The sequence below is a fragment of the Rhea americana genome, unplaced genomic scaffold (genome assembly GCF_003343005.1).
Source record: "Rhea americana isolate MKP2758 unplaced genomic scaffold, rheAme1 scaffold_111, whole genome shotgun sequence".
NCBI classification, from domain to species: Eukaryota; Metazoa; Chordata; class Aves; order Rheiformes; family Rheidae; genus Rhea; species Rhea americana.
Window position 1 is genome coordinate 1,089,122 of NW_028185162.1, and position 23,116 is coordinate 1,112,237.

The 23,116-nt window shown below is 37.3% G+C and overlaps 1 protein-coding gene across 2 annotated transcripts in view; it reads left to right on the forward strand.

Annotated features, from left to right (window-relative positions):
* ZZEF1 (zinc finger ZZ-type and EF-hand domain containing 1) overlaps positions 1-22,142 on the forward strand; it is a 61,709-nt gene extending 39,567 nt beyond the window's left edge. The window contains exons 37-55 of one of the 2 annotated variants that reach the window (XM_085315068.1): positions 298-470; positions 1,131-1,284; positions 1,948-2,084; positions 2,644-2,921; positions 4,005-4,179; positions 4,717-4,849; positions 6,127-6,323; positions 7,005-7,124; positions 7,934-8,122; positions 8,479-8,579; positions 9,131-9,266; positions 10,397-10,756; positions 12,657-12,800; positions 13,841-14,009; positions 15,908-16,006; positions 16,757-16,922; positions 18,452-18,602; positions 19,102-19,173; positions 19,852-22,142. In XM_085315068.1, coding sequence (XP_085171194.1) covers positions 298-470; positions 1,131-1,284; positions 1,948-2,084; positions 2,644-2,921; positions 4,005-4,179; positions 4,717-4,849; positions 6,127-6,323; positions 7,005-7,124; positions 7,934-8,122; positions 8,479-8,579; positions 9,131-9,266; positions 10,397-10,756; positions 12,657-12,800; positions 13,841-14,009; positions 15,908-16,006; positions 16,757-16,922; positions 18,452-18,602; positions 19,102-19,173; positions 19,852-19,926 — 3,029 coding nt within the window. In that variant the 3' untranslated portion in view covers positions 19,927-22,142. Of the gene's footprint in view, positions 1-297; positions 471-1,130; positions 1,285-1,947; positions 2,085-2,643; positions 2,922-4,004; positions 4,180-4,716; positions 4,850-6,126; positions 6,324-7,004; positions 7,125-7,933; positions 8,123-8,478; positions 8,580-9,130; positions 9,267-10,396; positions 10,757-12,656; positions 12,801-13,840; positions 14,010-15,907; positions 16,007-16,756; positions 16,923-18,451; positions 18,603-19,101; positions 19,174-19,851 lie in introns of those variants that run through there. The other variant, XM_085315078.1, reaches the window with a different exon arrangement.
* The last annotated feature ends 974 nt before the right edge of the window (positions 22,143-23,116 follow it).

Genomic DNA, 23,116 nt, shown 5'->3' on the forward strand with positions numbered 1-23,116 from the left:
AGAAGGTATCTCTTTTTTTTTTTTTTTTTTTTTTAATCAATTATGACTTTTACCCTGATGGCATCATGGCATTTTTGTGAGGCAGGAAATGTCACCACCTGTTCTTCACGAAATTATTTAATGGAACTACATAATCAAGTGAACATGATGGGGAACATCTTTTTGGTGGGTTTGAACTCGGTAAAATTCAAAAGAACTGTTTGAGGGGAAGTTTGCAGTTCTGTTTCAGTATGTTTCACTTCTGCTTTTTGCTCGTCTTGCCACTCAAATAGCTTTTGTAACTTTTTTTGCTTTCAGGTCTGAAAAATTTAGCTCTCCTCTGTATGTTACCGGAGGGTGAATCCTTCTCAGAGAATGATACCATTCCAGTCAGTCCTCCCACAGATGGTGCTGCAAAAAGCCATACTGGTGATAAAGCAGGGAAGGGGCGAGATGAGAAGCCAAGCACAGGCTCCTTTACACATTGCAATGTGAGTACTCGCTATTTATAGAACCCCTCGTATCCATTAGTTGTGTGATCTTCAGCAGGTTGAACATCCTACTCCGGGGCACATAAGTGAAATAATGAATTGTAAGGATTTCATTTGTAGGTTAAAATTGGGGGGCAAGGGAAGGATTGTTGATTCACTTGTTTTTAACTAGATTCATTTGGTCAGATGAAAGCATCACTTTACATGTTCTTACAGGCAGCTTTACCCTCTCCCTCCAATATTTTTGTGAATCAAAGAACATTTTTTTTTCTGAATAGGTTGTAGTCACTGCCAGTAGTTAGATCTGTTTAGATAGGAAAAAGTGTGTTTTACAGTCCATTATACTCTAGGTGTTTTTTTTTTTTTCTTTTTTTTTTGGTTTCCGGGTTTGTTTGGGTGTTTTTTTTTTTTTTTTTTTGGGGGGGGGGGTGGAGTAGTTTTACATATGGAAGATACAGGCAAAAAAATAAAAATTTGTTTTCACTGTGCGGAATCTTAAGACTTGTATATATCAAGAAATTCTTAACGAGTGAAAGATTTTGATAGTCTAGGAAAAACATTTTTTGCCAAATGCAAATCACTGGCTTTTTCTTTTCATGGCTGTTTCTGTAGGTATTAAACTGTGTTTTAATCTTTTTATTGCATTTGTTTTATTTTTAGGGGAAAGGAGATGCTCACAATGAAATCTGGTCTTCTGCAGAAAATAAAGTAGAAAAACAAGGAAGCGAAAGAAATCTTAATGCTCTCTTTGCAAAGAAAGCAGTTTTAAGACAAGAGTCAGACTTGTCTGCAGATGATAATGTTTCTCCATCGAGTAAGAGATTATTTTTCATTTTTCTTATCATGGAAATATCCACCTATATACAAAGAAAACATCTGAATTCTTTTATTCCTATCTCACTTYTGTGTGTTTGCAAGTATGTTTAATGCAAGTGAACCATCTGTTTCATAAAAACCTGCCAACCGTATTGCTTTGAATAACTGCTAATTGTAATCTGTTTAAAAGATTCTAGAAGCTAAAGTAGAATTCAGTGAGATACATCCAGTCATACAGATTATAGTTCTTGCTGATTTAGTACAATACTTAATAAATTACTTAATAAATTTTTGCTAGATGCTTCAAACCTACTTCTCATGTTTTTTCAAATGGTCTCATTAGCTTACAGAGAACTTTTAAATTAGTGTTCTTACCAGAGATTAAGTGGAACCAGAGGTTAAGTGTCTTATTTCATTAAAAGCTAGTATTGTTAGTATTGTAATTGTAAAATTAATCTCTGAAATATTGTTCTGTATGCATTTTTGGATAGATGAGGTAGATGCATCTCTCTGCCTACTTTTTTTTTTATAAAAATTGACTTATCAAATTTTTAGTAAAGCTAAAAAAAATATACTTTGTCCTTAGATTATAGCTATAAGCATTAAACTATCATTTATTTCTTACTTTATATTTTAATGTCTTTATTTGTTTAACAAACAGGTGATCACCTCTCAGAAGATTCAGCACAGAAGCAAGCAGAGAAGGTTTTAATACCTAGCCAAGAACAAGTTTTTGCTGAATGCTCTCAGAAGAGGATTCTAGGATTGCTGGCAGCTATGTTACCACCTTTTAAATCAGTTAGTTCTTTGTACTTTCAGTCTGTATAATAGGTGTCACAAATARCATGAATAGCACCCATAGCAAATAAATAATGTGGGAGAAGGATGATTCTTGCTTATGTGTCACAAAATGCTAATGTCAGGCTTGGACTATTTTAAGCCATTTTACCTTAGTTACAATACATTAGGCTTCATTCCTTGGTGGGGGTATGTGGGAGGGGATTTTGATTTATCTGTGAAGCAGTCCACTGTWACTGTTCAACACCAGAAAAGTTAAACTGTCACTTTAGGCTTATATCAGATTTTACTACTGAATATAGCCTTCACCATGGCTTCCTGTTTCAATTTTATGGAAAACTTTTCATATGGATAATCCTAATGTAACTAAAACTGTGTTAAAATGTACGATCTGCAGCCTTCTGCTTGCTTACAGGAATGTACAAAAGCCTAGTCTGTCTCTTCATTTTTTTACCATTTGAAAGAGCGTCTGAACAGAAACAATTGTATGTGCTGTGACTTAGACTAAAAATCTTGTTTCYTTTCTGTACCTTACTGGGTTTTCTTTCTTTTTCCGTAGGGTTCCACAATGTCTTTGATTAACCTGGAACAAATACTGCCACTGATGTTTCAGGTTGTAATCTCAAATGCTGGCCACCTAAATGAAACTTACCATTTAACACTGGGACTTCTGGGCCAGTTAATCCTGCGACTTATGCCTGCAGAAGTGGATGCTGCAGTGGCTAAAGTCCTTTCAGCCAAACATAGTTTATTTGCTGCAGGAGATGGGTCTACAGTGCCAGAGGGGTGGAAGACAACTCACCTTCTGTTCAGTCTGGGAGCTGTGTGTTTAGACAGGTGCTTTTTAATTTAAACCTATTAATTGTTCCCTGATGAGACTAATTCTAATTTTGTTGTAAGTATGTCTTGTGCATGGTGTAGTTTTTAACAAGAAGTCAATTAAACTCACCTCCTGACCCTGGGAAGGGCACAGGAGCCTCAGTCCTTGTTGCGGTCAAGATCTCTTAGGCTTYGTTCCAAAAGAAGGCAGTCTGGTGAAGAATGACTGAATTTCCTGCACTTCTGTATTTAGCACATTATGGTGGAAGACCTAATGTTTTAGAACTTTTAACAGAAAAACAAAATATAGTCCTATGTTTTTGTGTGAAGTTAATTTTCTCCCTTTGAGTTACCTCTTCGTGTAACTTGGGAAAAGAGGAGAGTGCATCCTGTGGCAATTAGCATCAGTGCTGAGTTCTGGATATGTCCCTTAAAGATCGGGACCTTGTGTAGTAGAATTGCATTGGAAGTAATGAGGAGCAGTAGGGAGGATGTTTTCAGGATCTTGAGAAAGCTCTGAAGCAGTTTAAGATTAGTATCATGCCTGTTAAATATGACAGTGGTATTTTTATTGTTGCTATTTTCTATAGTGTAGGTTCATAAACAAATAGAAAAGCATGTAAAATATTAAGACAGAACACCTAGAGGATCAGCTGAGGGAAAGGAGATTCTCAAGGGCTAACTTTAGAACAAGGAGGCCAGTCTCTATAGACTCACCAAGTATTTAGTAGCAAGAGAGAGGTAGTCATGAATGTGGGAAGAAGACCACTTGCTTTTGTGTAAAGAAAAAATTCTGAGCTCTAAACTAAAATTAGGAATTCAAGTTGACAGCATTCAGGCAAACTTTGATTTTGAAACTCTAAGCTATTTAAGAAGACAGAGTAATACCTATGCTGTAATGATGCAAATCAAAATAGATTTTATGTGTAACTGACATCAAAGCTTCAAATATTTGGAAGAAACAGTTGCATAATAATAGTATGAAAACTATAGCTATAACAGATAAAAAGTACTGTAATAGTTGCGCTGTGTCTTGAGGAGATGTAGTTTCAGGAAAGTCTGTAGTCAGCACTCCTAATACAGACTGCTCTTGCTTTCCAGTCGTGTAGGTCTGGACTGGGCAAGCTCCATGGCAGATATTCTTCGATCTTTGAACTCTTCTGCGCAGTGGCATAATGTGATCGCTGCTTTCACTGACCATTGCATTAAGCAACTACCCTTCCAGCTAAAGCACACCAATATCTTCACTTTATTGGTGCTGGTTGGGTTTCCCGAGGTAAGTGGCCTGTTGATATTAAAGGAAAAGAAATTGGTTAAAGCTTTTAGGTTTCTATTTCTAAATATTACAGATTTCATCAATTGGGGAGAGCCCATTGTAAACCTTCAAATCCCGGTGTATGTCAGAGTTCACATCTTTCCACTTGCGCACAATTAATTTTTTATCTAGTGAAGAATAATACAGCTGATTTTGCTTTGCATTTCCTTGAGTATTACTTCTAACTGTAATGAGAAAACCAGCTTAGTATACTTGAGTATCAAAAAAGGGTTGTTTTATACAAATGAAACAAACCAGTGTCATTCATGGTAGTCATAAGTCTAATTTATTGCCATTTAGCATTAAGTTTGTAGTAGGTATTTCTGTATAGAAACCAACAGTCTGTCTCTAAAGACCAGTAAATATCTGGCAGCAAGCAGATTGTTCAGCTAACGAATACAATACCAAACATAACCAAAATGTAAACAATATAAAAGGTGATGGTGTATTTTAAATAAATATTACAAAGCATAACTGAAACTTTTTCTGCAATTTCAGGTGCTGTGTATGGGGACTCGTTCTGTATACATGGATAATGCCAATGAGCCTCATAGTGTGATCATCCTGAAGCACTTCACTGAGAAAAACAGGGCAGTTGTTGTAGACATCAAAACTCGAAAGAGGAAAACAGGTTCTGTGACATTATTTTATCAAAGAATTGCAGAGTATTTCCTTACAGTTTCTGATGGGTAGCCAAAACTGAATGTTTTAAATACACCACTTGATACAGGTCTGCAGAGATTGTGTTCCTTTATTTGTAAGTCACCCGATTTTCTGCCTTTAAGTTAAATCAAATTGTGAAGCTTGTGCAGTAGAGATTATGGACATCCCTTTTTTTCTTTGATTTAACGTTTAATTTTTATGACCATTTTATTACTTGAGGAATCTAAGAAACAGACCTTTGGTTAAGCAGTTGTTTCTGTTTTGAGATTTGCTTACTTCTTGTATCTTGTCCTCTATAAACATGTGCTTAATGATTTAAAATAACTGAAAATTTGAACAATGCACATGCTGCTTGTGTGTAGTTAAGTGCTGCGGTTTAAAAGAATGGCACTCAGAGCCTGAACGCGTTTGGGGTAATCCCTTCTGTTACTCTGAAAATACTTTTTGTTATGAAGAGCCTCTTTCCAGTGCAGGCAGGATGTGCTACTCCCTAGCAAATGAAGGCAAAAACCAAACAAACACATGCCCATAACTGATTGATGGCTTATGAAATGGTGCTGTGTTTGTTCTTCTTTCCTGATCCTATAGAAAAGCATGCCATGAGGACAGGCCTAACTTCTTTTATCATGTGTTTTTATAAAGTGTCAGGAGTATTCTTCTCTGATTTCCTGCTGTGTGGATGAACTTCTTGAAACAATTTTGTGTATCTCTAAATTTACAGGACACAAATGTAAAAAAGAAAAAGTTGTACAGTATGAAATAAGATATACTCCAGGGAAAATGTCTGGATATCTTAAAATAGTGCATTCTACGGTGCATCAGTAGTGTGTGCTAGCTATTATGGTGTCTAAAAGCTATTTAAAGAACAAATAAATGGGGGCGGGGGGAGGACACAAAAACAGCTAGATGCTGCTTCCTGAGTCACTGTGCCGGAGGAAATTTTCCTGTACTTCACCTGCTTTAAAAATATAACATGTTCTGCTGTACTGAACTGTGTGCAGATATGTACAGTCGATCAACTGCTGCCAGAAGTTATCTGGTTGTAACTTTTAAAATTTGTTCAAAAAGATAAAGTATTTTCTTAACTGTTTAATGAAACGGAGATAATTTGAGTACAAAGCCAGAATTTTGCCAGAAAAAACATTCGTGTCCTCCAGTAGGTGGTTCTCTTTAATACAATTATTAGAAGGTATCTCTCAGCATTTTAAGATGAACATAGAGAAACATGTCTTTTCTCTCTTGTAGTGAAAGACTATCAGCTGATTCAGAAATGTGGACAAGAAAGCAGTGATTCCCAGACCCAGCTGAGACAGTACCTCCAGCACTTTGTCCTTATATCCAGTCACCTTTTGCAAACCAGCATGGACAGTAGTTACGCTGAGGCAGTGGAAGCAACCTGGGTCTTGTCACTCGCTCTGAAGGGACTTTACAGAACACTTAAGGTATCTTTTCCCTGCCATGTAGAATATGAAGTTCTGGCTTTTATCTATATGCTGCCTAGCACAACAGGGTCTTGAGCGTTGACCAAGCATAAGGTCATTTCTGTCACAGCTGGCTCCCTGGACCTCCTGTCTGTAGGGCCTGGAAGTGTAACTAAGCTTTAAACAGCATTAGTGAGTCTGAACTGAAAGCAGGGCCAATCTTCCTCTGCAGGGGCTGATCCCTCGTGAAAGTTGAAGAAATTTATAGGGATAATACTTCATGCATTWAAGTTCATTTGTTATTTTTTAAGTATTTGAAGAGACTTTTTTTTTCCCCCCTACTGTCAGAGTAAAACAAACATCCAGCTGTTACTAGGTATATTGCTATTGATACAGTGACCCTATCTGAACAGGGGAGTTGGAATAAATAATCTCCAGAGGGCACTTCCAAACTCAAAGATTCTGTGATTCTGTGATGTTCTTAAAGTACAGGAAGAGATGATCTGTATTTTTTAGGGAAATAAAGAAAAAAAAATCTACTATAGTACATCTGGGCATGAATTTCAGTTGAGGCTATGTGAGTAAGGCTATTGCAAGCTTTGTGATGCGTTTTTCTTTTTTTAATTACTTTGTGTGTGTGTGTGTGTGTGTGTGTCTGTGCGTGCACGCCTGTGTTTGTGTATGTGTGTGTGTCGTTGATAGACTCATGGTTTTAAAGAAATCCAAGCTGCCTTTCTTCAGTCTGGTTTACTCAAGCTTCTAGTGAAGAAATGCAGCAAAGGAACTGGCTTCAGCAAGACCTGGCTTCTCCGAGATTTGGAGGTAAGATAATGAGCAATAGCCTGTAAAAAGTCAGGCTTTGCAGAGTGGCACAAAAGGTTAAGAAATTGCATTTCATTTTGTGAAGAAAGTCTCAAAAGCATTCCTAATTAGTCTTTATAAAAGTGTTCATTTACTGCTTTTCTGTATTCTTCATAATTGTATAGATAGTAGTCCAATAGGCAGGAACTGATTTTTATTTATTCTGCTTGTATTTGAAAGGAATTTGCAAGATCAGGCATTAAAGGCCTACTCAGTTTTGTTTATGAATTTCATTTAGCTTGTTCTAGAAAATTCCAATCTTCAATTTTAAAAATCATACTAATAGATCTCAAAAATACTAGTCTTGTTAGACAGTTACTGGCACAYGCAAGTTATTACTGCAGTGTAGTATGGGAAGCCCCGTGTGCATAGTAGTAAATAGTAGTATTGTTGTCCAAACTGCAGCCAAAGGTGTATTTTCAAAGGAGAAGAATRCATAAAAACACCACTGGCTTATTGGTGACAGTCCCCAAGGTTCTGTCCCTGTTTAAGAATGCTCAGATCTTTGATGTACTGAAAAGGCTAAAGAATTATTTTCTCTTTTTTTTTTTACATTTATGGCTAGTTAAGTTGTCTTTCTATTAGCCTGGAAGGTGTCGATCATTTGTGGACTGGGAAATACTTTTTGTTTTGTTTAAGTGATACTTCTGTTTAGAATAGCATGTGTTAAACTTTGTCCAAGTGTTTGAAAYACTCTTATAAAATGCTGATTGCAGATTCACTGATCTCTACAGCTGCTATACCATGTTACCTTTTTTTTTCCTGTGTAGATTTTGTCAATAATGCTGTATTCATCAAAGAAAGAGATCAGTTCCCTGACTGAACGTGAGGATACTGAACTGGAAGAAAGGGAACAAGATCAAGATGTGGAGCAATCCTCTGTTGGTCCCACTGATTTAGAGCAAAACAAACTTGACCCTCTGGAGGGTTTGGATGAAGCCACCAAAATATGCTTCTTGGTACTTAAAAGTATTTTTCCTTCCTTGGAAGATATTGTAATTTTACTAGTTGGATAAAATATTTGGGAGTTTATAAGGCTGCTTTTCTTTTAAACTTACAGAATACGAGGCTACAATTTGAGTGTATTTAAAGGAAATAAAACTTCATACCGAGATGACAGTAATGATCACTAAAAAATGATTATTAAGCTTTTTGCTAAATTACATTTTATTCTTACTAATCCAGAGACCATGAAATTCATTAACTCTGTGCTCATATGATAAACAGAGAAATAATACCTGCCTCATCTTTAAAGAAACTCAACTTTCCTCTCCTCTTGCAAGTCATCTAATCATCTTTTTTTCCTTCTGATCAGATGACACATGATGCACTTAATGCACCTCTCCATATTCTTCGAGCAATGTATGAGCTGCAGATGAAAAGAACAGATTCTTTTTTCCTAGAAGTTCAAAAGAGGTATGTGAAAGACTGAGTCCAGCAGAAAAGTAAAGTTAGGTGCAGATGGTAGCTTTAAATCTCAGAGGTGCCAAATAGAAATTGTTCCAGAGATGAATTGTTTTTTTTTTTTTTTTTCATGTGTGAAAAAGCAAGGAAATGAAGTCCTGCTAAGTTTTAGTTGTAGTTATGGAAACAAGTCACCATCTTCTGAAATATGTTGCATGTCCTTTTGAGTACAGTAACTCTCAAATGTCAGTCTACTGTGTTTCTAAAATATCCTAACTGTGAGCAAATGAACAGCTTACCTGGGGCTTTTGGTAATCAAAGTGTATCTTGGTGCCATTGCATTCTTGCAGAGATGAGCAATTCTGTAACATGTAAAACTGACCTGTTAGAACAGGGAGGCTAGTTAACATCGTGTGACAAAAACAGGTAGTATTTTAATGAGTCTTTCTAAAACACAAGGTGGGAAGGCTTTCAATGCAAATTTAATTTGCCTTAATTTCAAAACACAATTGTATGGGGGGGTTCTTGGGGTTTTTTTTGTTTGTTTGTTTTTTTTTTTTAAGGTTTGATGGAGATGTAATTACAACAGATGAGAGGATCCGAACACTGGCTCAGAAATGGCAACCCAGTAAGCGTTTGAGGTTGGAGGAACAGAGTTCAAAAGCAGTAGATACAGATATGATCATCTTACCGTGTTTGGTGCGTAGGTCTCCATAAAGAGAAGCAATTTTGGAATAATGAATTTAGTCATTAGATTAACTTCAGTTTTGTTTAGTATCTTCAGATATGAGGCTTTTTAAAATTTGAAATAATCTGTTGCTAATGTTTTATGCCAAAATGAAGGAACTGGTGCCACAGGAAGCGAGTAGCCTTCCTCGTAATTTCTTTCTTAAGGAAGTAACAGAACTTAATTGTTAAGTCCAGAGAACAAGCTGTGATTGCGTGCTGTAATTTCCTTTCTTTATACAGGAGAGATTATATCTAATTACAAAAAATTTATGCACTAAGTTCTACTGTTTCGCCATTCTACTGGAGAACAAGGAAGCAATGAATTTGTCTTACAAAGTAGACACAGAACTTAGAGTGAAAGCAGGAGCAGAGGTTGAGGTTTTGCAATCAATGGCATGGCTGCACAGCGTCTTGCCTTTACTTGAGGTGTTTATTCCTAGTCGTGGGGTGTCACCAGCACAGTTGTTTCATTTGCACAGCAAACTGGACCAAGGGCTTCCTGAAGTAATTACAAGTAGTTGTAAGACAAACATTCACACATTACAGCAGCCTCTACAGAGATTGTCAAGTTTCTGCCCTTGGAAATACTACAAACTTGACTGGACTAGGCCTTGAGGAACCTAATGTTATTTTTAAGTTGTCTCAACTCCGAATGGGGATGTGGACCAAATGACCTCCAAAGGTCCATCCCAGTCTATCTCGTTCTGTGATTCTATTCTGGGGTCACAAACAGCATGGCACTGTGTTACTTTACCTCTGTAGTTCAGCTTAAAATAACACTCAAGGTTGGAATCAGTTCTAACTGCTGTTTCTGTTTATATGTGAAATCAGTGTTTATACCAACAGACCTAACTATGTGTTGTTGCAGTCAGTCTTCTCTGAGTAATTCTGTCCCTGTACGTGCATGAAAGATCGCAGCTTGTGCTTTTTGGTACATCTGATTATCTGTATATAAAAGACAAATTAACTTGTAAATTCAGCTTGTCATCTGATYGCTGGTCAGATGCCTAAATCATAGAATCATAGAATACAGGGAAGTAAGTTATTGAAAGGCTGTGCTTAAATGTGCATCTCTCTCCCCCCCACCTTTTTTTTTTCAGTCAAAGCCTGTACTCTGTGATAAAGCAACAGAAGAAACCAATCCAGTTGCCCAGAAACTGATAACCAACACAGAGAGCGATCTACAGCTTAGTTATGCCAAGCAACGTCGCACTAAGAGTTCAATACTTTTGCACAAAGAGCTGGATTCTAGAAGTAAAAAGGCTGTGAGGGACTACCTGTATCGTGTGAATGAAGCAACTGCTGTTCTTTATGCCAGGCATGTGCTGGCATCGTTGTTAGCTGAGTGGCCGGATGATGTGGCCATAAATGAAGAAATCCTAGATCTCAGTGGTCCCGCCCATATGACATACATACTCGACATGCTTATGCAGTTAGAGGAAAAGCAGTTATGGGAAAAAGTAAGTGGATTGTGCTTACATGTGTGAACAAATCCTATACCTACATGCTACGAGCCTCTGGCTTACAAAAGTACTTGCAGTTCCTGTTTAAACTAAATTGAAATTACAAGATTTAAATTAGTTCTGARAAAAGAGTTAGAATCTGTCAGTGTCTTAATATACTGGTTTTGTTAAAAGAAAATGAAAAAACTGCTCCTTAGAGACAACTAAGACTTATGAAAGAGTTGTACTTTAGCAGGGGTAAATAGACTGTGCAGAGAGATTGATAGAACAGGCACTCTGTTTTGAAAACTGCTTTTTGTTAGATCTCAATGTGTATATTGTAAATATCTGCTAATTGATTGATGAGATGTGAGCTGACCATTACTRTGGTGGATGTGATCCTGGAATTATAGTAGACTGTTATATGAAAATGTCAACTCAATGCTTCACAGCAGTCAAAGCAAATCAAGTGCTAGAAATCTTCAAGGAAGGAATTTAAAATAGAGCAGAAAGCATGAGTATGCCTCGGTATAAACCCATAGCATGCTCTCATCTGGACTGCAGCATGCAGCCCGACTCCCTGATCTCGTAAAAAAAAGATACAGTGCATCTGGTAGGGGTCTGCAGAAGAGTGACAGTGATTATTATGTCTGTGGAATAACTTTTGTATGAGCAACTTATTTTCATGATCCTGGATCTTTGCCCAGTGTGGGAGTGGGAGAGGGCGGGATTAATAAAGAAGTCTGTCCCTCCCTCTCTGTAGTTTCAAAACTATGATCAGTGTGGAAAAGGCAGATAGCCAGCATTATTCGCTGGCTCTCCCTATAAGAAAACAAGGCAATGTCAGATTAAGGTAGTACATGGCCGGACCAAAAGAAACTAAAACAGCTGTTTCTTGACACACAGCGTCATTATGTTGTTGCCACAGGGTGTTTATATAGGTTCAAAAAATGACAGGATGAACTGACAAAACAAGAATCTGTTAAAGCATATTAAATGAAACAGTGTAGCCTTTGGCTGAGGTGATTTTGCAAGTGTCTGGAGGCAAAGAAAGCATTCAGGGAACTATGCTACATGATTCGTTTGTTTTTTCCCTAAGAAATCCTTTTCTGGCCCATTTAGAGATGGGATATTAGGCTGGATGGAGCCTTTGGTCTGAACTAGTATGGCTAGTCTGATGCTTTGTAGAAGGTGTTAGAAAACTGCAGGTGAAGTGATACAGTAGGTTGCTATAACTACCTGTAAAGGACCTTGAGTAATAGGACTCTAGATTAAGAGCTTTTGTGCTGTTCTGAAGAACAAGGAAAAGGTTCTTGTCTATGGAGAGAGCTAAGGTTGTTCTGAAATTATCATTTCGTGTGTCCTGGTGGACTGAATGGCATTTATTTGTATTTTTAATGACACAGCACTTGGATCTAGCTTTTTTTTGTTGTTGTTTTTAAACCACTGCAGCTTTATGTATATGAACTTGTACAGTCTGAAGGCTGAAACATTACGTGTTCTCTTCAAGTCAAAACCCATAGATACAGAAGGTTAAGATGTCTGTTTAGTATGCTAACAAAGTTCTTCTGATTAAAATTACATTCCATGTTTATAGCTTCAGTTTCCCGTGAATTACTTTATGGATTAGCCTTTATCTAGCATCTGTGGAAAGAGGTGTGGCTAATAACTCTCATATTTATTTTTTGATCACTTAAAGGCTGAAAGGTCTGAAACAGAGGACTGAATAAAATCCTCTGAGAGATAATACTTGCAAACACCATTTGTGAATTTGTCTTGTTGTTTCACAGTAGCTTGATTTCTCTCTTCTGAAATTATATGTGGCTAGAAATGGCTCTTATATGCTGATGACCGATATAAGTTTGCAGGTGCTGTTTTGACAGAAATTGTGTTTATGCATTTTGTTCCTTCTCCCCAGATTCTGCAGAAAGTACTGCATGGATGCAGTGAGACCATGCTAGGAACCATGGCGCTGACAGCTTGCCAATTTATGGAGGAACCTGGAATGGCAGTCCAGATGCGTGAATCTAAACATCCTTATAATAACAACACTAATTTTGAGGTGAGTTATGCATGTATCAGTGCAGTGGAAAATAAAGGATGAAGATAGTGAAGACTGTTTGAAAAATATCAAGGTGACTGGAGTACAAGTCTCGCAGTTATTCCTGCCTCTAATCTCTGGGACTTCAGTGCTTGAAGCACCTGTCAAATATCTCTTTCTGCCTCACTTTTGAGAAGGGTGTTGCCAGATGACTGAGGTCTTGCCCTGTAGAGAAAGAGATTCACTAAGGCACTTTAGTGCACTCCCAATTCAATCATATGATAAGTTTGCAACTTAAAAGAGTTTATTATACATGTTTTAAAAGCTGATCATAAACTTAAAGGATTTCAAGGCCTTAATGAGCAAAATCGTCCACTCTTTCCTCCAAGAATCTGTTTCAGTTGGCCTCTTACTTTCTTGTAGTATTAGAGGAAAACCAGGAGTGCAGTCCTTTTTGTGTGTATCTCATTTTAAACTAATTTCTGACACCAGCAACTTCTGCTTTTCTCTTCTTGATATTGGTTGAAAGCTTTTTTTTTAAAGTATGCACATGCAAATCAGGCAGTTACTGCCTCTGGGTGTATATTCAAGATATTCTGGAATGGTGTCATCTCTTTCAAGTCCCATGTTAGGCAGAGATTAAAGATCTCAGAAAGGAGTCGCAAATGGGACAAAAAAGAATGACCTGAGGTCCACTGGTTTCCAGATTTTATGGCATCCTTTGGATTTTTAACTTCTGTACAGCTTTGATGCTTCCCACCTTTTATATTTTAAGTGCATGTGACCCTTTAAGATCTACCCTTAAGATCAATATCAGGAATGATTACCATTTTCTAAAAAAGCAAAGCACTGGTAATTCATTTTTGCACTCTTATGGTCTATCATTTGTATTAGACATTACTTTGCATTTGTTAAATCAGTTCCTTATAAGCCTAATGAACATTTTCTCCATGGAGATGCTGTAATATTTGTCATATCTCATTTACTTCTATGGTGAAAGTTAAGCAGCTTCTTGGTAATAAAGCGAAAGAGTAAACACAGATCTTTTGTTTATTTCTCAGGATAAAGTTCACATTCCTGGTGCTATCTACCTCTCAATCAAATTTGACTCTCAGTGTAACACGGAAGAAGGCTGCGATGAGTTACTCATGTCCAGCAGCAGTGACTTCCAGCAGGATCGGCACAGCTTCAGCGGGTCTCCGCAGAAATGGACCGATTTTGAGCTTCCAGGTGAATATATGTTCTAAAGTGTAAACATATTGGGAATTGCTGGTATCGAGGACTCTTGAGAGAAACTGCTGAAAGATGACGGTTGTATGATGATATTCCTGAGACACATGGAAAAACTCCTATTCTTGTACTAACTTATTTGCACTGACAGACTTCTCCACTGTTTGTCCCGTGAAAGTGGGCTTATCTGCTGTTCTGGTACTTGACATATCTCGTATTGTTTTACTTCTGACCTTTTCTTCCTCGCCTCAGTCAAAGCAGGCACTTAGCTACTGGAAACAAATTTTGATTCTTTTTCCAACACAATCTTATCTCTGCAGGATATTCACTTACATTGTTTGTGTCTTGTCTTGCTTTCCACAGGAAGCATATTTGCTTAAAAAGATAGACTTAAATCTTGACTCTTTACTTTACCGGTGCTCAGAGCAAATAAAGAAGAGCGTGCCAGTGTCTTGCCTCCAGTTGTTGCCACTGAGCATAGCTGAAATATTAGTCAGTCCACTGACAGCTCTAGACTGTGTTCCTTAAGCACATTTTTGATAACATTGTAGCAAATGCAAATGATTTGAAGGACTTCATGGAGAGAGCGCCTCAGGTCTCATGCTACTCATGCAAAGTGATTTTGACCAACTGTACTCTGTGAAATTGCAGAAAACCTTTGACTTTTTATGCTGGCAATGACCCCAGATAGACTTGGGAATGTTCTGAGCAAAGCAGTTTGGGTTAGAAGGTGCTAGTTAGAAATTGAAATATGCTTTGTAGAGTGATTTTTGGCTTTTATGAAATTCTTGCTTTCCTCCCATTCCTCCAAAATATGTGCAGAGTTCTACCAAGGAGCCTGAACTTTCAGACCTGTTGTTTTGGAGCAGCCATGGGCTAGAGACCTTGTAAGACTTCAATTCCAACCAAAACTCTGGTTTAGGTCCATGATTTCACTGATGCAAACCTTAGCTGAAACTAGGCATTTGGAGGCTTCTGGATTTTTCATTTGATGGCAGGCCTTTTCCTGGACTGTCCTTGCTGCTTGAGAGCAGGGAGAGCAGTGGCTCTGTTTTATGCGGGAAACAGGAAACTGAACTGAGCACGTTTTGTTTTGGGCTTATTCTTAGTTTTCTTCATTGTAAACAAAGAGTTCAGAATTTTCCTGCCACTTGAAACTTTGAAAATTCAGCCTGACAGTAAACCTAGCATGTTTCTTCCCAGTGTGATGGGATTTTTCATGGAACAGAAGGAACTCCTAAGTTTTAACCAGTTTTAATATTACACAGCACAATAGATAAGAGATATTTTTGTTTAGCATTACAGTTAACTACCGTGACTTCAGTGACCAGAACTTCCTGAGCATTCCACTGCCTTATTGTAAAATGGTCAAACACTTTGATAGTTCTTCCAACTTTAAGTGACTAAGTTAAATAACTCTGTTCCCTAGAGCAGAAGTCTGCAATTTAATTTTCTCGCATATAGGAACAGTACCACTCTACTTTAACAAATTTTTACCTTTTGTTTAATGGAGTATAAATTTTGCTGCCTCTGTGGAGGCTCTTTTCCCATAAATTATAATTGATCCATAGTACAACTGGAAAATTAAAGTTGAATTGTGTACAATATAGAGTTTCTATAACTCCCTCTTGTTCTATATAATTGATTCAAAACACAAGAGGCATTGTTCTCTGCAAAAATATTTATGTAGGAGAGGACATTCTTAATTTTTGCATCAGCTCCCCATTTCTCAATGTTCTGCGCATTTTGTAATTACCAAAAAAATAAAGGCCTCTCTTGAATGAGGGAATCTAGCAATAATTTATTTAATAACAGGCTTTTCATTTGAATTCTATTTCTGAGAGAGAAAATAACTCAGAAGGTACTAATGTGGACTTTTTCCCTGCCCCTGTACATAGGTGATACACTCTATTACCGATTCACTTCTGATATGAGTAACACTGAATGGGGTTATAAGTTTACAGTGACGGCAGGACATCTTGGAAGATTTCAGACTGGTAAGCACTGTTCGTAATGTAGCTGAGAGGACTTTCTGAGGTTATTTTGCTGGAGTTTTGATAGACTTGTGAATGTCACACTTTTTTTTGACTGAGAATATACTTTCTTTGGTATCCTGGAAAGATGTGATTCATTTTCATTCAAGTTGGGTTTTGACTGATGTCCCTTATTTGCTGTGACTTTATRCTAATACCAAACCTTTACAGAGGTTTGACGATAACAGTTATAGTAAGGTTATTTGCATTCAAAATCTCTTTATATGACAATAAGTATACATGCGGTTTAGCAAACGCTCCAAGATTGCCGTAATTGGAAAGAGAAATCATTTTAATTGTTTTTTTTTTTTAAATAGTTATCTACTAGAATAGCCTGTTTCCGGATGTGATTTGTAGATGCAGCATGAATGGACTTGTTCGTTTTAAAGTTGTTTTTAATGGAAGTGAGACTGGTAGATGATTTGCCACTGGCAAAAGCCCACTGCATATCACCTGACAGTGAGAGCCTGCTTTTGGTTCTCCTTATTTGGGCAAAACTTTAATTTCAAAAAGGATTATTGCTAATTTTTGTCTAAATTTTTCCCTAGAAAAGACTAAGGATGTCAGGAATTATCTAGAATTATCTCAACTTTCTGTTCCGTATTTTTAGTTTTGCTTGCCAGAGCAGTACTTAGTATATGGAGAAGAAGGTACATGGGTGCATGAGCAGAATGGTTCCCTACAAAAGTAACAGCTGACTGAATTCATTTCCAGGATTTGAAATTCTCAAGCAGATGCTGTCTGAGGAAAGGGTAGTTCCTCACCTCCCACTGGCCAAAATTTGGGAATGGCAGGTGGGGGTAGCATGCCGCCAGACTGGCCATCAGCGTTTGAAGGCTATCCACTTGCTCTTGAAGATAGTGCAATGCAGCACCCAGAGGTAAATGTACTGTTCCACGCTGTACACTTAAAAAGGCAAAGGGCAGGAAAAGATGGTGAATAATTTAATATCATTGTGCTAAAACCAAAATACTATGATTTAAAGTAGACATTTTTAACTTACCTTTCAGATTTTATTCACAGTGCCTTGATAGCAGAAACTTGTTAGTTTTTTTTCAAAAACATTTTTCTTTTTTCTCGACTTTTAAAAAGATTCTACAAATTCAAACAATTATTATAAAGAAATCAGAAATTATAAATAAAAAGAAACTAGGCAAAAAGTAGATTCCAGTTTTCTAGAAATTGATTTTATTTTAGTCATCCTTCAGAATAAAAGTGATGATGTGATAATGAACTGATGAAATGACAATCTGATTCCATATAAAGTAGATAACTTTTTATTTGTATTATTTCAAATCTCGTAATTGAGTTTCAGAAGGGATATGTGCACCAATACTTGTGTATGCATGACGTGGGTATTGTGAAGATATGCGTTGGAAAGCCGTGAGCTTTTATAGCATCTTATTAAAAAAAAAAAAAAGTTTATACTTGCATTAATTCTTTAGAACAAGACAATAGTGATAGAATGCTGACACTTATTTCARTTATGTCATTTTAATTCAGAACAAAAAAATCCTGACTATGACAGCATTCTATCAGCTTTTTGATCAACAGAACTCAAAAAATGTATTCACTTACAATAGTAAAAACAATTACATAGAAACATTGCATGACCCCTGGTAAATTTTAGATACACCAATCTACATCCAAGTCTGAAACTGATTTTGCTGTAACCACCGATTTATATATCAATGTATGATATTTCCAAGTTCCCTTCATTTTTTATCACAAAACGTTTGCTTTATCCTGTGGACAGCAAATTTAATTGCTAAAAGATCAAGTCTCCATTGTGCCTACAATGTTTCATATGTTTTTTTTGTGTTAATCTGGTAATAGATTTACCAGATTACAATAGAAATATAGCTAAACAAGCACCGAAGAGGGGAACTTTATTTTTCGTCCTGTCTGTATGATAAGTGACATTTGGATTAGGTTGCATTAACTCAAGACTGGAAAGGAGGCAGACTTCAAGTTATTTGCAAAGCTATATATCAATTTTTACCTGCCCTACTATCATCCGCCCTATGCTATAGTTGAGTATTGTAAAATTTCAAGCAGTGGAGCTACAGTGTTTAATAAAGTGATGTATATAGTTATTTTAAACTCCTCAATTCAACAGGCCATTCAGTTTAGAAAAGTAGTTTAGACATGTTTATAGATAAAAGCTTCTGTCCAAAGTCCTTAATGTCTGTGAGCTTCACTGATTAAGAATGAAATTAATTACATGCTGAAATACCTGGTTGAATTTAAGTGTTTAAAAGCTTACTTTTGTTTCTTATTTCATCTGTACATCTAACTGTCAAAATTACATGTGTTTGCTYTCAATTTATTTGGTTTACTTGTTTAATTCCCAAAACGGGCGTAAGAACATGGGTACTCACTCTTTTTATTTAAATGACCCTTTTTCAGGGACTGTGACCTCACCTTGTTGAAGCCACTTTGGCAGCTTTTCACCCATATGGAAAACAACTTGTGTCATGATGTGACCAAGCCTGGTATTCTCCTCCCTCTTCATCGTGCACTTGCAGAACTCTTCTTTGTTACGGAAAACAGAGTTACTGTAAGCAATTGCTGCATTTGTATCCCTCCTCTCTCCAGTGTTGGAAATATTACATAGTTCAATGTCAAACTGAATGCAGTTTATCGTAGCACAATTAATAGTTTTCCCCTGTGGAGACCAGTAGCAAATTCTAATAGAGGGACATACTGTTGCCATATCCATCGCGAGACTTTAAGTCATAGTCATGACTCTTCCTCGTTTAATTAAGGCGATAGGCCCTAAAGCCAGTCTTTATTCTGAAAGGAATGTTGATTTAATAATTAACTGAAAGCTATTTAAATGTGGTGCTCYCTGAGCTGATTTTGAGTGTTACATATGAAACAGTTTGTAGTGATCTGACACCTGTGATCTCGAGCTATGCTCTGGTCTAGGAGTGGTGTGTAGTTCTCGTACCTTTGGTTCTTATGGAGTGCTACAGTGATCAGCGTTTTAATGTTAATTCATAGGACGATATCTTTGGTAGAAACTCTGGTTTTCATTGAATACTTTCTGGCTGCAGGAGCTTGGATCTCTACAGGAGTATTTGCTTGCCTTAAATACTGAAGATCATCTTCATCGCTGCACAGCACAGGTAATAACAAAAATGCACAACCCCAGCGTGTTCTGTAATACTTTTTTGGCAGACAGAAATAACCAGTGACTTCTGATTGCCCAGCGAGGTTTTACAAGATGGATGTGAATATGTTTGGGCTTTCTGATACCATGACAGGCTTCTGAATTTTTTCAGTGAATGAACTGTGCACAAATGCTCTTCTCCTTTAATAGTGAGATGATGTGCCACAAACTGGCTGTTGGGAAATAGTACCAACTCATTCTAGTGCAGTAGGTTTAACCAGATGTATCTATTGTAACTTGATTTTTAACCTCTCAAGTGCTGGAGCGTGGTGTTGGGTGGGGGAAGGTCACTCAGCAACTGAAAACATAATTGCTTTGCGGAAGTTGCTAGGATGTCTGGCAATTACTGCACTATCAGAAGATAACCAAGTAGAAACAGGCTGGTTATTTATCTGTTTCTGTTTAAATTCATGTAGTGATTTCTTAATGACTTTGGAGCAGGGAGAAACTTTGGTTGAATTTAAGTGTTAAAAAGCTTACTTTTGTTTCTTACTTCATCTGTACATCTAACTGTCAAAATTATATGTGTTTGCTCTCAATTTATTTGGTTTGCTTGTTTAATCCTCAAAACAGATGTAAGAACATGTTTTTTTTTTCTCTTTTCTTTCATGGACTTTTTCTTTCTCTCTTCTAGGCCCTGAAAAACATTGCTGCTATCAGCCTTGCCATTAACTATCCAAACAAATCAACCAGTTTCTGGAATGTTTAATACTGGCTCAGGCCGGAGTGCATGGGATAGAGTAGTTTGTCCATAGGAACATTGGAACAAACATCTTAACTCCGTTCAGGAGAAGTTCCTTCAGCTTCAGTGTACGAGCACTCTGCAGCCTTCCTTCCTTCCACCTTGATGTAGAATTTGTAAAAGTAAAAGCGCACTTCAATGAAAAAGCACATCTTGAAGTAACTCACGCGTCGCCTACAGTTATGTATGCACATATTGTAGCATGTTAGAGTAAACAGAACAATATTTTTTTTATTCAAAGGAAGTAAATGAAAGAAGGTATCTGAAGTATGAGAATGAAAGGCTTAATGTTGGTGTCATCTGCTCCTAAGGAAACTTGATTGATGGAATGTAAAGCTTTGAAAGTCTTGCTGAATTTAGGGTGATGCCATGAGCAGAATCCATGTCACTGGAAGTGAAATAGGCAAACCAGAGTCTGGTAGGCTGATGCAGAAATGGTCCACACTTGAATCCTGTCATGTTTTCTTTTGCTTTGAAGGCATGGAGAAGCCATGAAAGAGAACTTAAACTAATTATTGCTAAACTACAGGTTGTAAAACAAATTCTGGGTGATTCACAGTTAAAGGATTCCAGTTTCAGAGCATCCTCATACAAGAGGTTAATGTTTCTCCTGTCCTTTGATTTGATCACCCGGATCACCTGCTTTTACCTTAATTTATCTTCAATGTATTATTCTAAATAGTGCATTATTCTAGTACAGAAAGAGCAATGGCTAGCCTCCGTTCACAAAGCAGTGGTGATATGAAGAACTGGGGAACGTACATGTTTCTCAAAGATCACATCTTCACAGGAGATTATTCTTTTTTTCTTTTTCTTTTTAAATTCTTTGGTACTGGTGGCTTAGGAGGTCCTTCCTGGGAGGAGGTTAATGGTTAATCTAGTCTATCTTATAGAGCAATAACTACATTACTCGTAATGAACATGGAATGAATTGCAGACCTTCTATGTTGGAATAAATTGGCTTTCTTCCTGTTCAACTATACTGTTTATTCCCTTTCCAAAGAGTTAAAAAGAACATAGAAGGATTTGATGGGAGGAGGTGTTTTGTATGCTRTTACACAGTATGTATAACTGGCCTTGTCATGTATGAATTCGGAAAACTACTTTTATGCTTAATTACTTTCCCTTCTGTCAACTCAACGTAGGAATGAAAAAATGCAGCCAAAAACTTCAGCAGTGGAGTCTTGATAACTGAATGCAAATGATGTAAAGGCAATGACTATGCTGGAAGGAAATATGTTTATTGGCCTTGCTTGTCCAAAAGACAAGTGGTGCCTAGGTAGCACTGGGCAACACGGGCAGGAGCACTGCTTTTTGGGATGACCTCTGAAGTGATGGTCTTCCCATCAGTTGGGGCTGGAAATACTTTAAGGGTGATGCAGTCTCCCTCTGAGAGGGAAACATGCAGTATGCATTAGTGCAGGATGCATTGCCTTTTTTGGATGGTCCCTAGTGCTGTAGTCTAAGAAGCTGTGACTTTTTGGTTTGGCCGGGTGAGTGTAAAGTGAGTGCATCCGCCTTTTTCAGGGGATGCAGTTAAATGAGAATATGATTATTCTGCCTGAAAAACTTAAAACTGAAGACCAAGCAGAACTATGCTGCAACCATTGCCTTCAGAAAAGGAGTAGCCCTCTTAGCAAATGAGAGTGATAGAATTCAGAAAAAAATGCTATTTTTCCAAGACTGAGAGGAGGCAGAAAACTACTACTCTAAAAACCCTCCTCCAGTATACTGTAATTGAAGGCTAAAGCCCTCCTCCTTTCCAGAATGAGATCACGATGGGAAGGGAAGTATCAGAATTGTGGCACGTCTTTCAACCCATGGATTATCTTGTTCCCCCCTATGTATTTGGGTTTGCAATATCACTGCACGAGTGTCTGAGATCCCTGAGAAACCAGCCATTCCACACTTTCTAATGGCRTGAACGACTGCTGAGAACGGAGAGCTGCTACACCGAAATGAGGCATTCTCATGTCTGCTTTAGGGAGTTGTTACCGATGGGACAGATGAACACTTTGAAATTGCTCTTCTTGAGCAGTAGGACTTTCTCTTCGCYGCCTCAGTGCGGATCCATGGCTAAGCAGTCAAGGATGTGCAGTGGGCTGATTGCGAAGGCATGTGGCATGCTGCTGAGATCTGCCTGTGTTCTAGTCACAGAAGGCTTCTTTCTTTTTTTTTTTTTTCACATCAGGGATGAAGACTGTAAATAAACCATTCATAGAACTTACCGTGGCTCCATCATACTCACATTTTTTTTTTCTGTTGGACTGTCCCTTTGCTTTCCATATGAAGAAATAGGAGGCTGCAAGGATGACACGGGAGTGGCCAGTGTTCCGTACTGGTAGGACCACTTCCTAACCTTACCAGCAGTGACCGACCTTGTGGGTCGGTCGTCTCGCCCTGAAGGGACTGTCTGGGAACATTGTCCACTATATATTATTTCTACCCACTAGATGGAACTGAAGGACTGTGACCTGAGTTGACACTGAATCTGTTGCTGCCTTACAACTCAATCAATTGTTGTGGGTTTTTAAGAGACAAGGAACACTGATTTTTTTTTTCTTTTTTTTTTTTCCTGATTATTTTAAAGAAAGAGGAAGAGAATACCAATAATGAATATTCACGATCAATCGCATTTTGAATATCCTGCAGAGTTCCAAGTGGATGCAGATGATACTGTTGAATAGTATAAAACTGTCTGGAAAACAGGTATGCTGAAAAAAAAAATGTGCCTAATATAAAAAATAGTTGTTTCCTGCCTGAATCACCTATGATGTGTTTAAGACAAACCATATTGTTCCTATTGATACATTTGACTTGCTTTCATTAAACACTTAAGAAAAAAGAAAGTTTTATAATTTCTTTTCTTACGGGTTTACTACTTTGCAATTTTTATCAGTTGTTTAAAATATATCAAACCGTTAGATTTATTCCAGTTCAGTTCAACATGTAAAAAGAAAGCTAAAGATGTGGGTAAAATATGCAAATGAAGAGAAATATATTGTAAAAATTCTATAAAAAGAAAAAAGTACAACAAAGTGTCTGTTTGTTTTTGTTTTTCTCCTCTCCTCACTGAATGTTAAATGCTTCAATTTGCAGTGAGATTCAAGAGTTTTCTTACAAATCTTGGTTTTTCGTGACTCTAAACCTGCTTGTC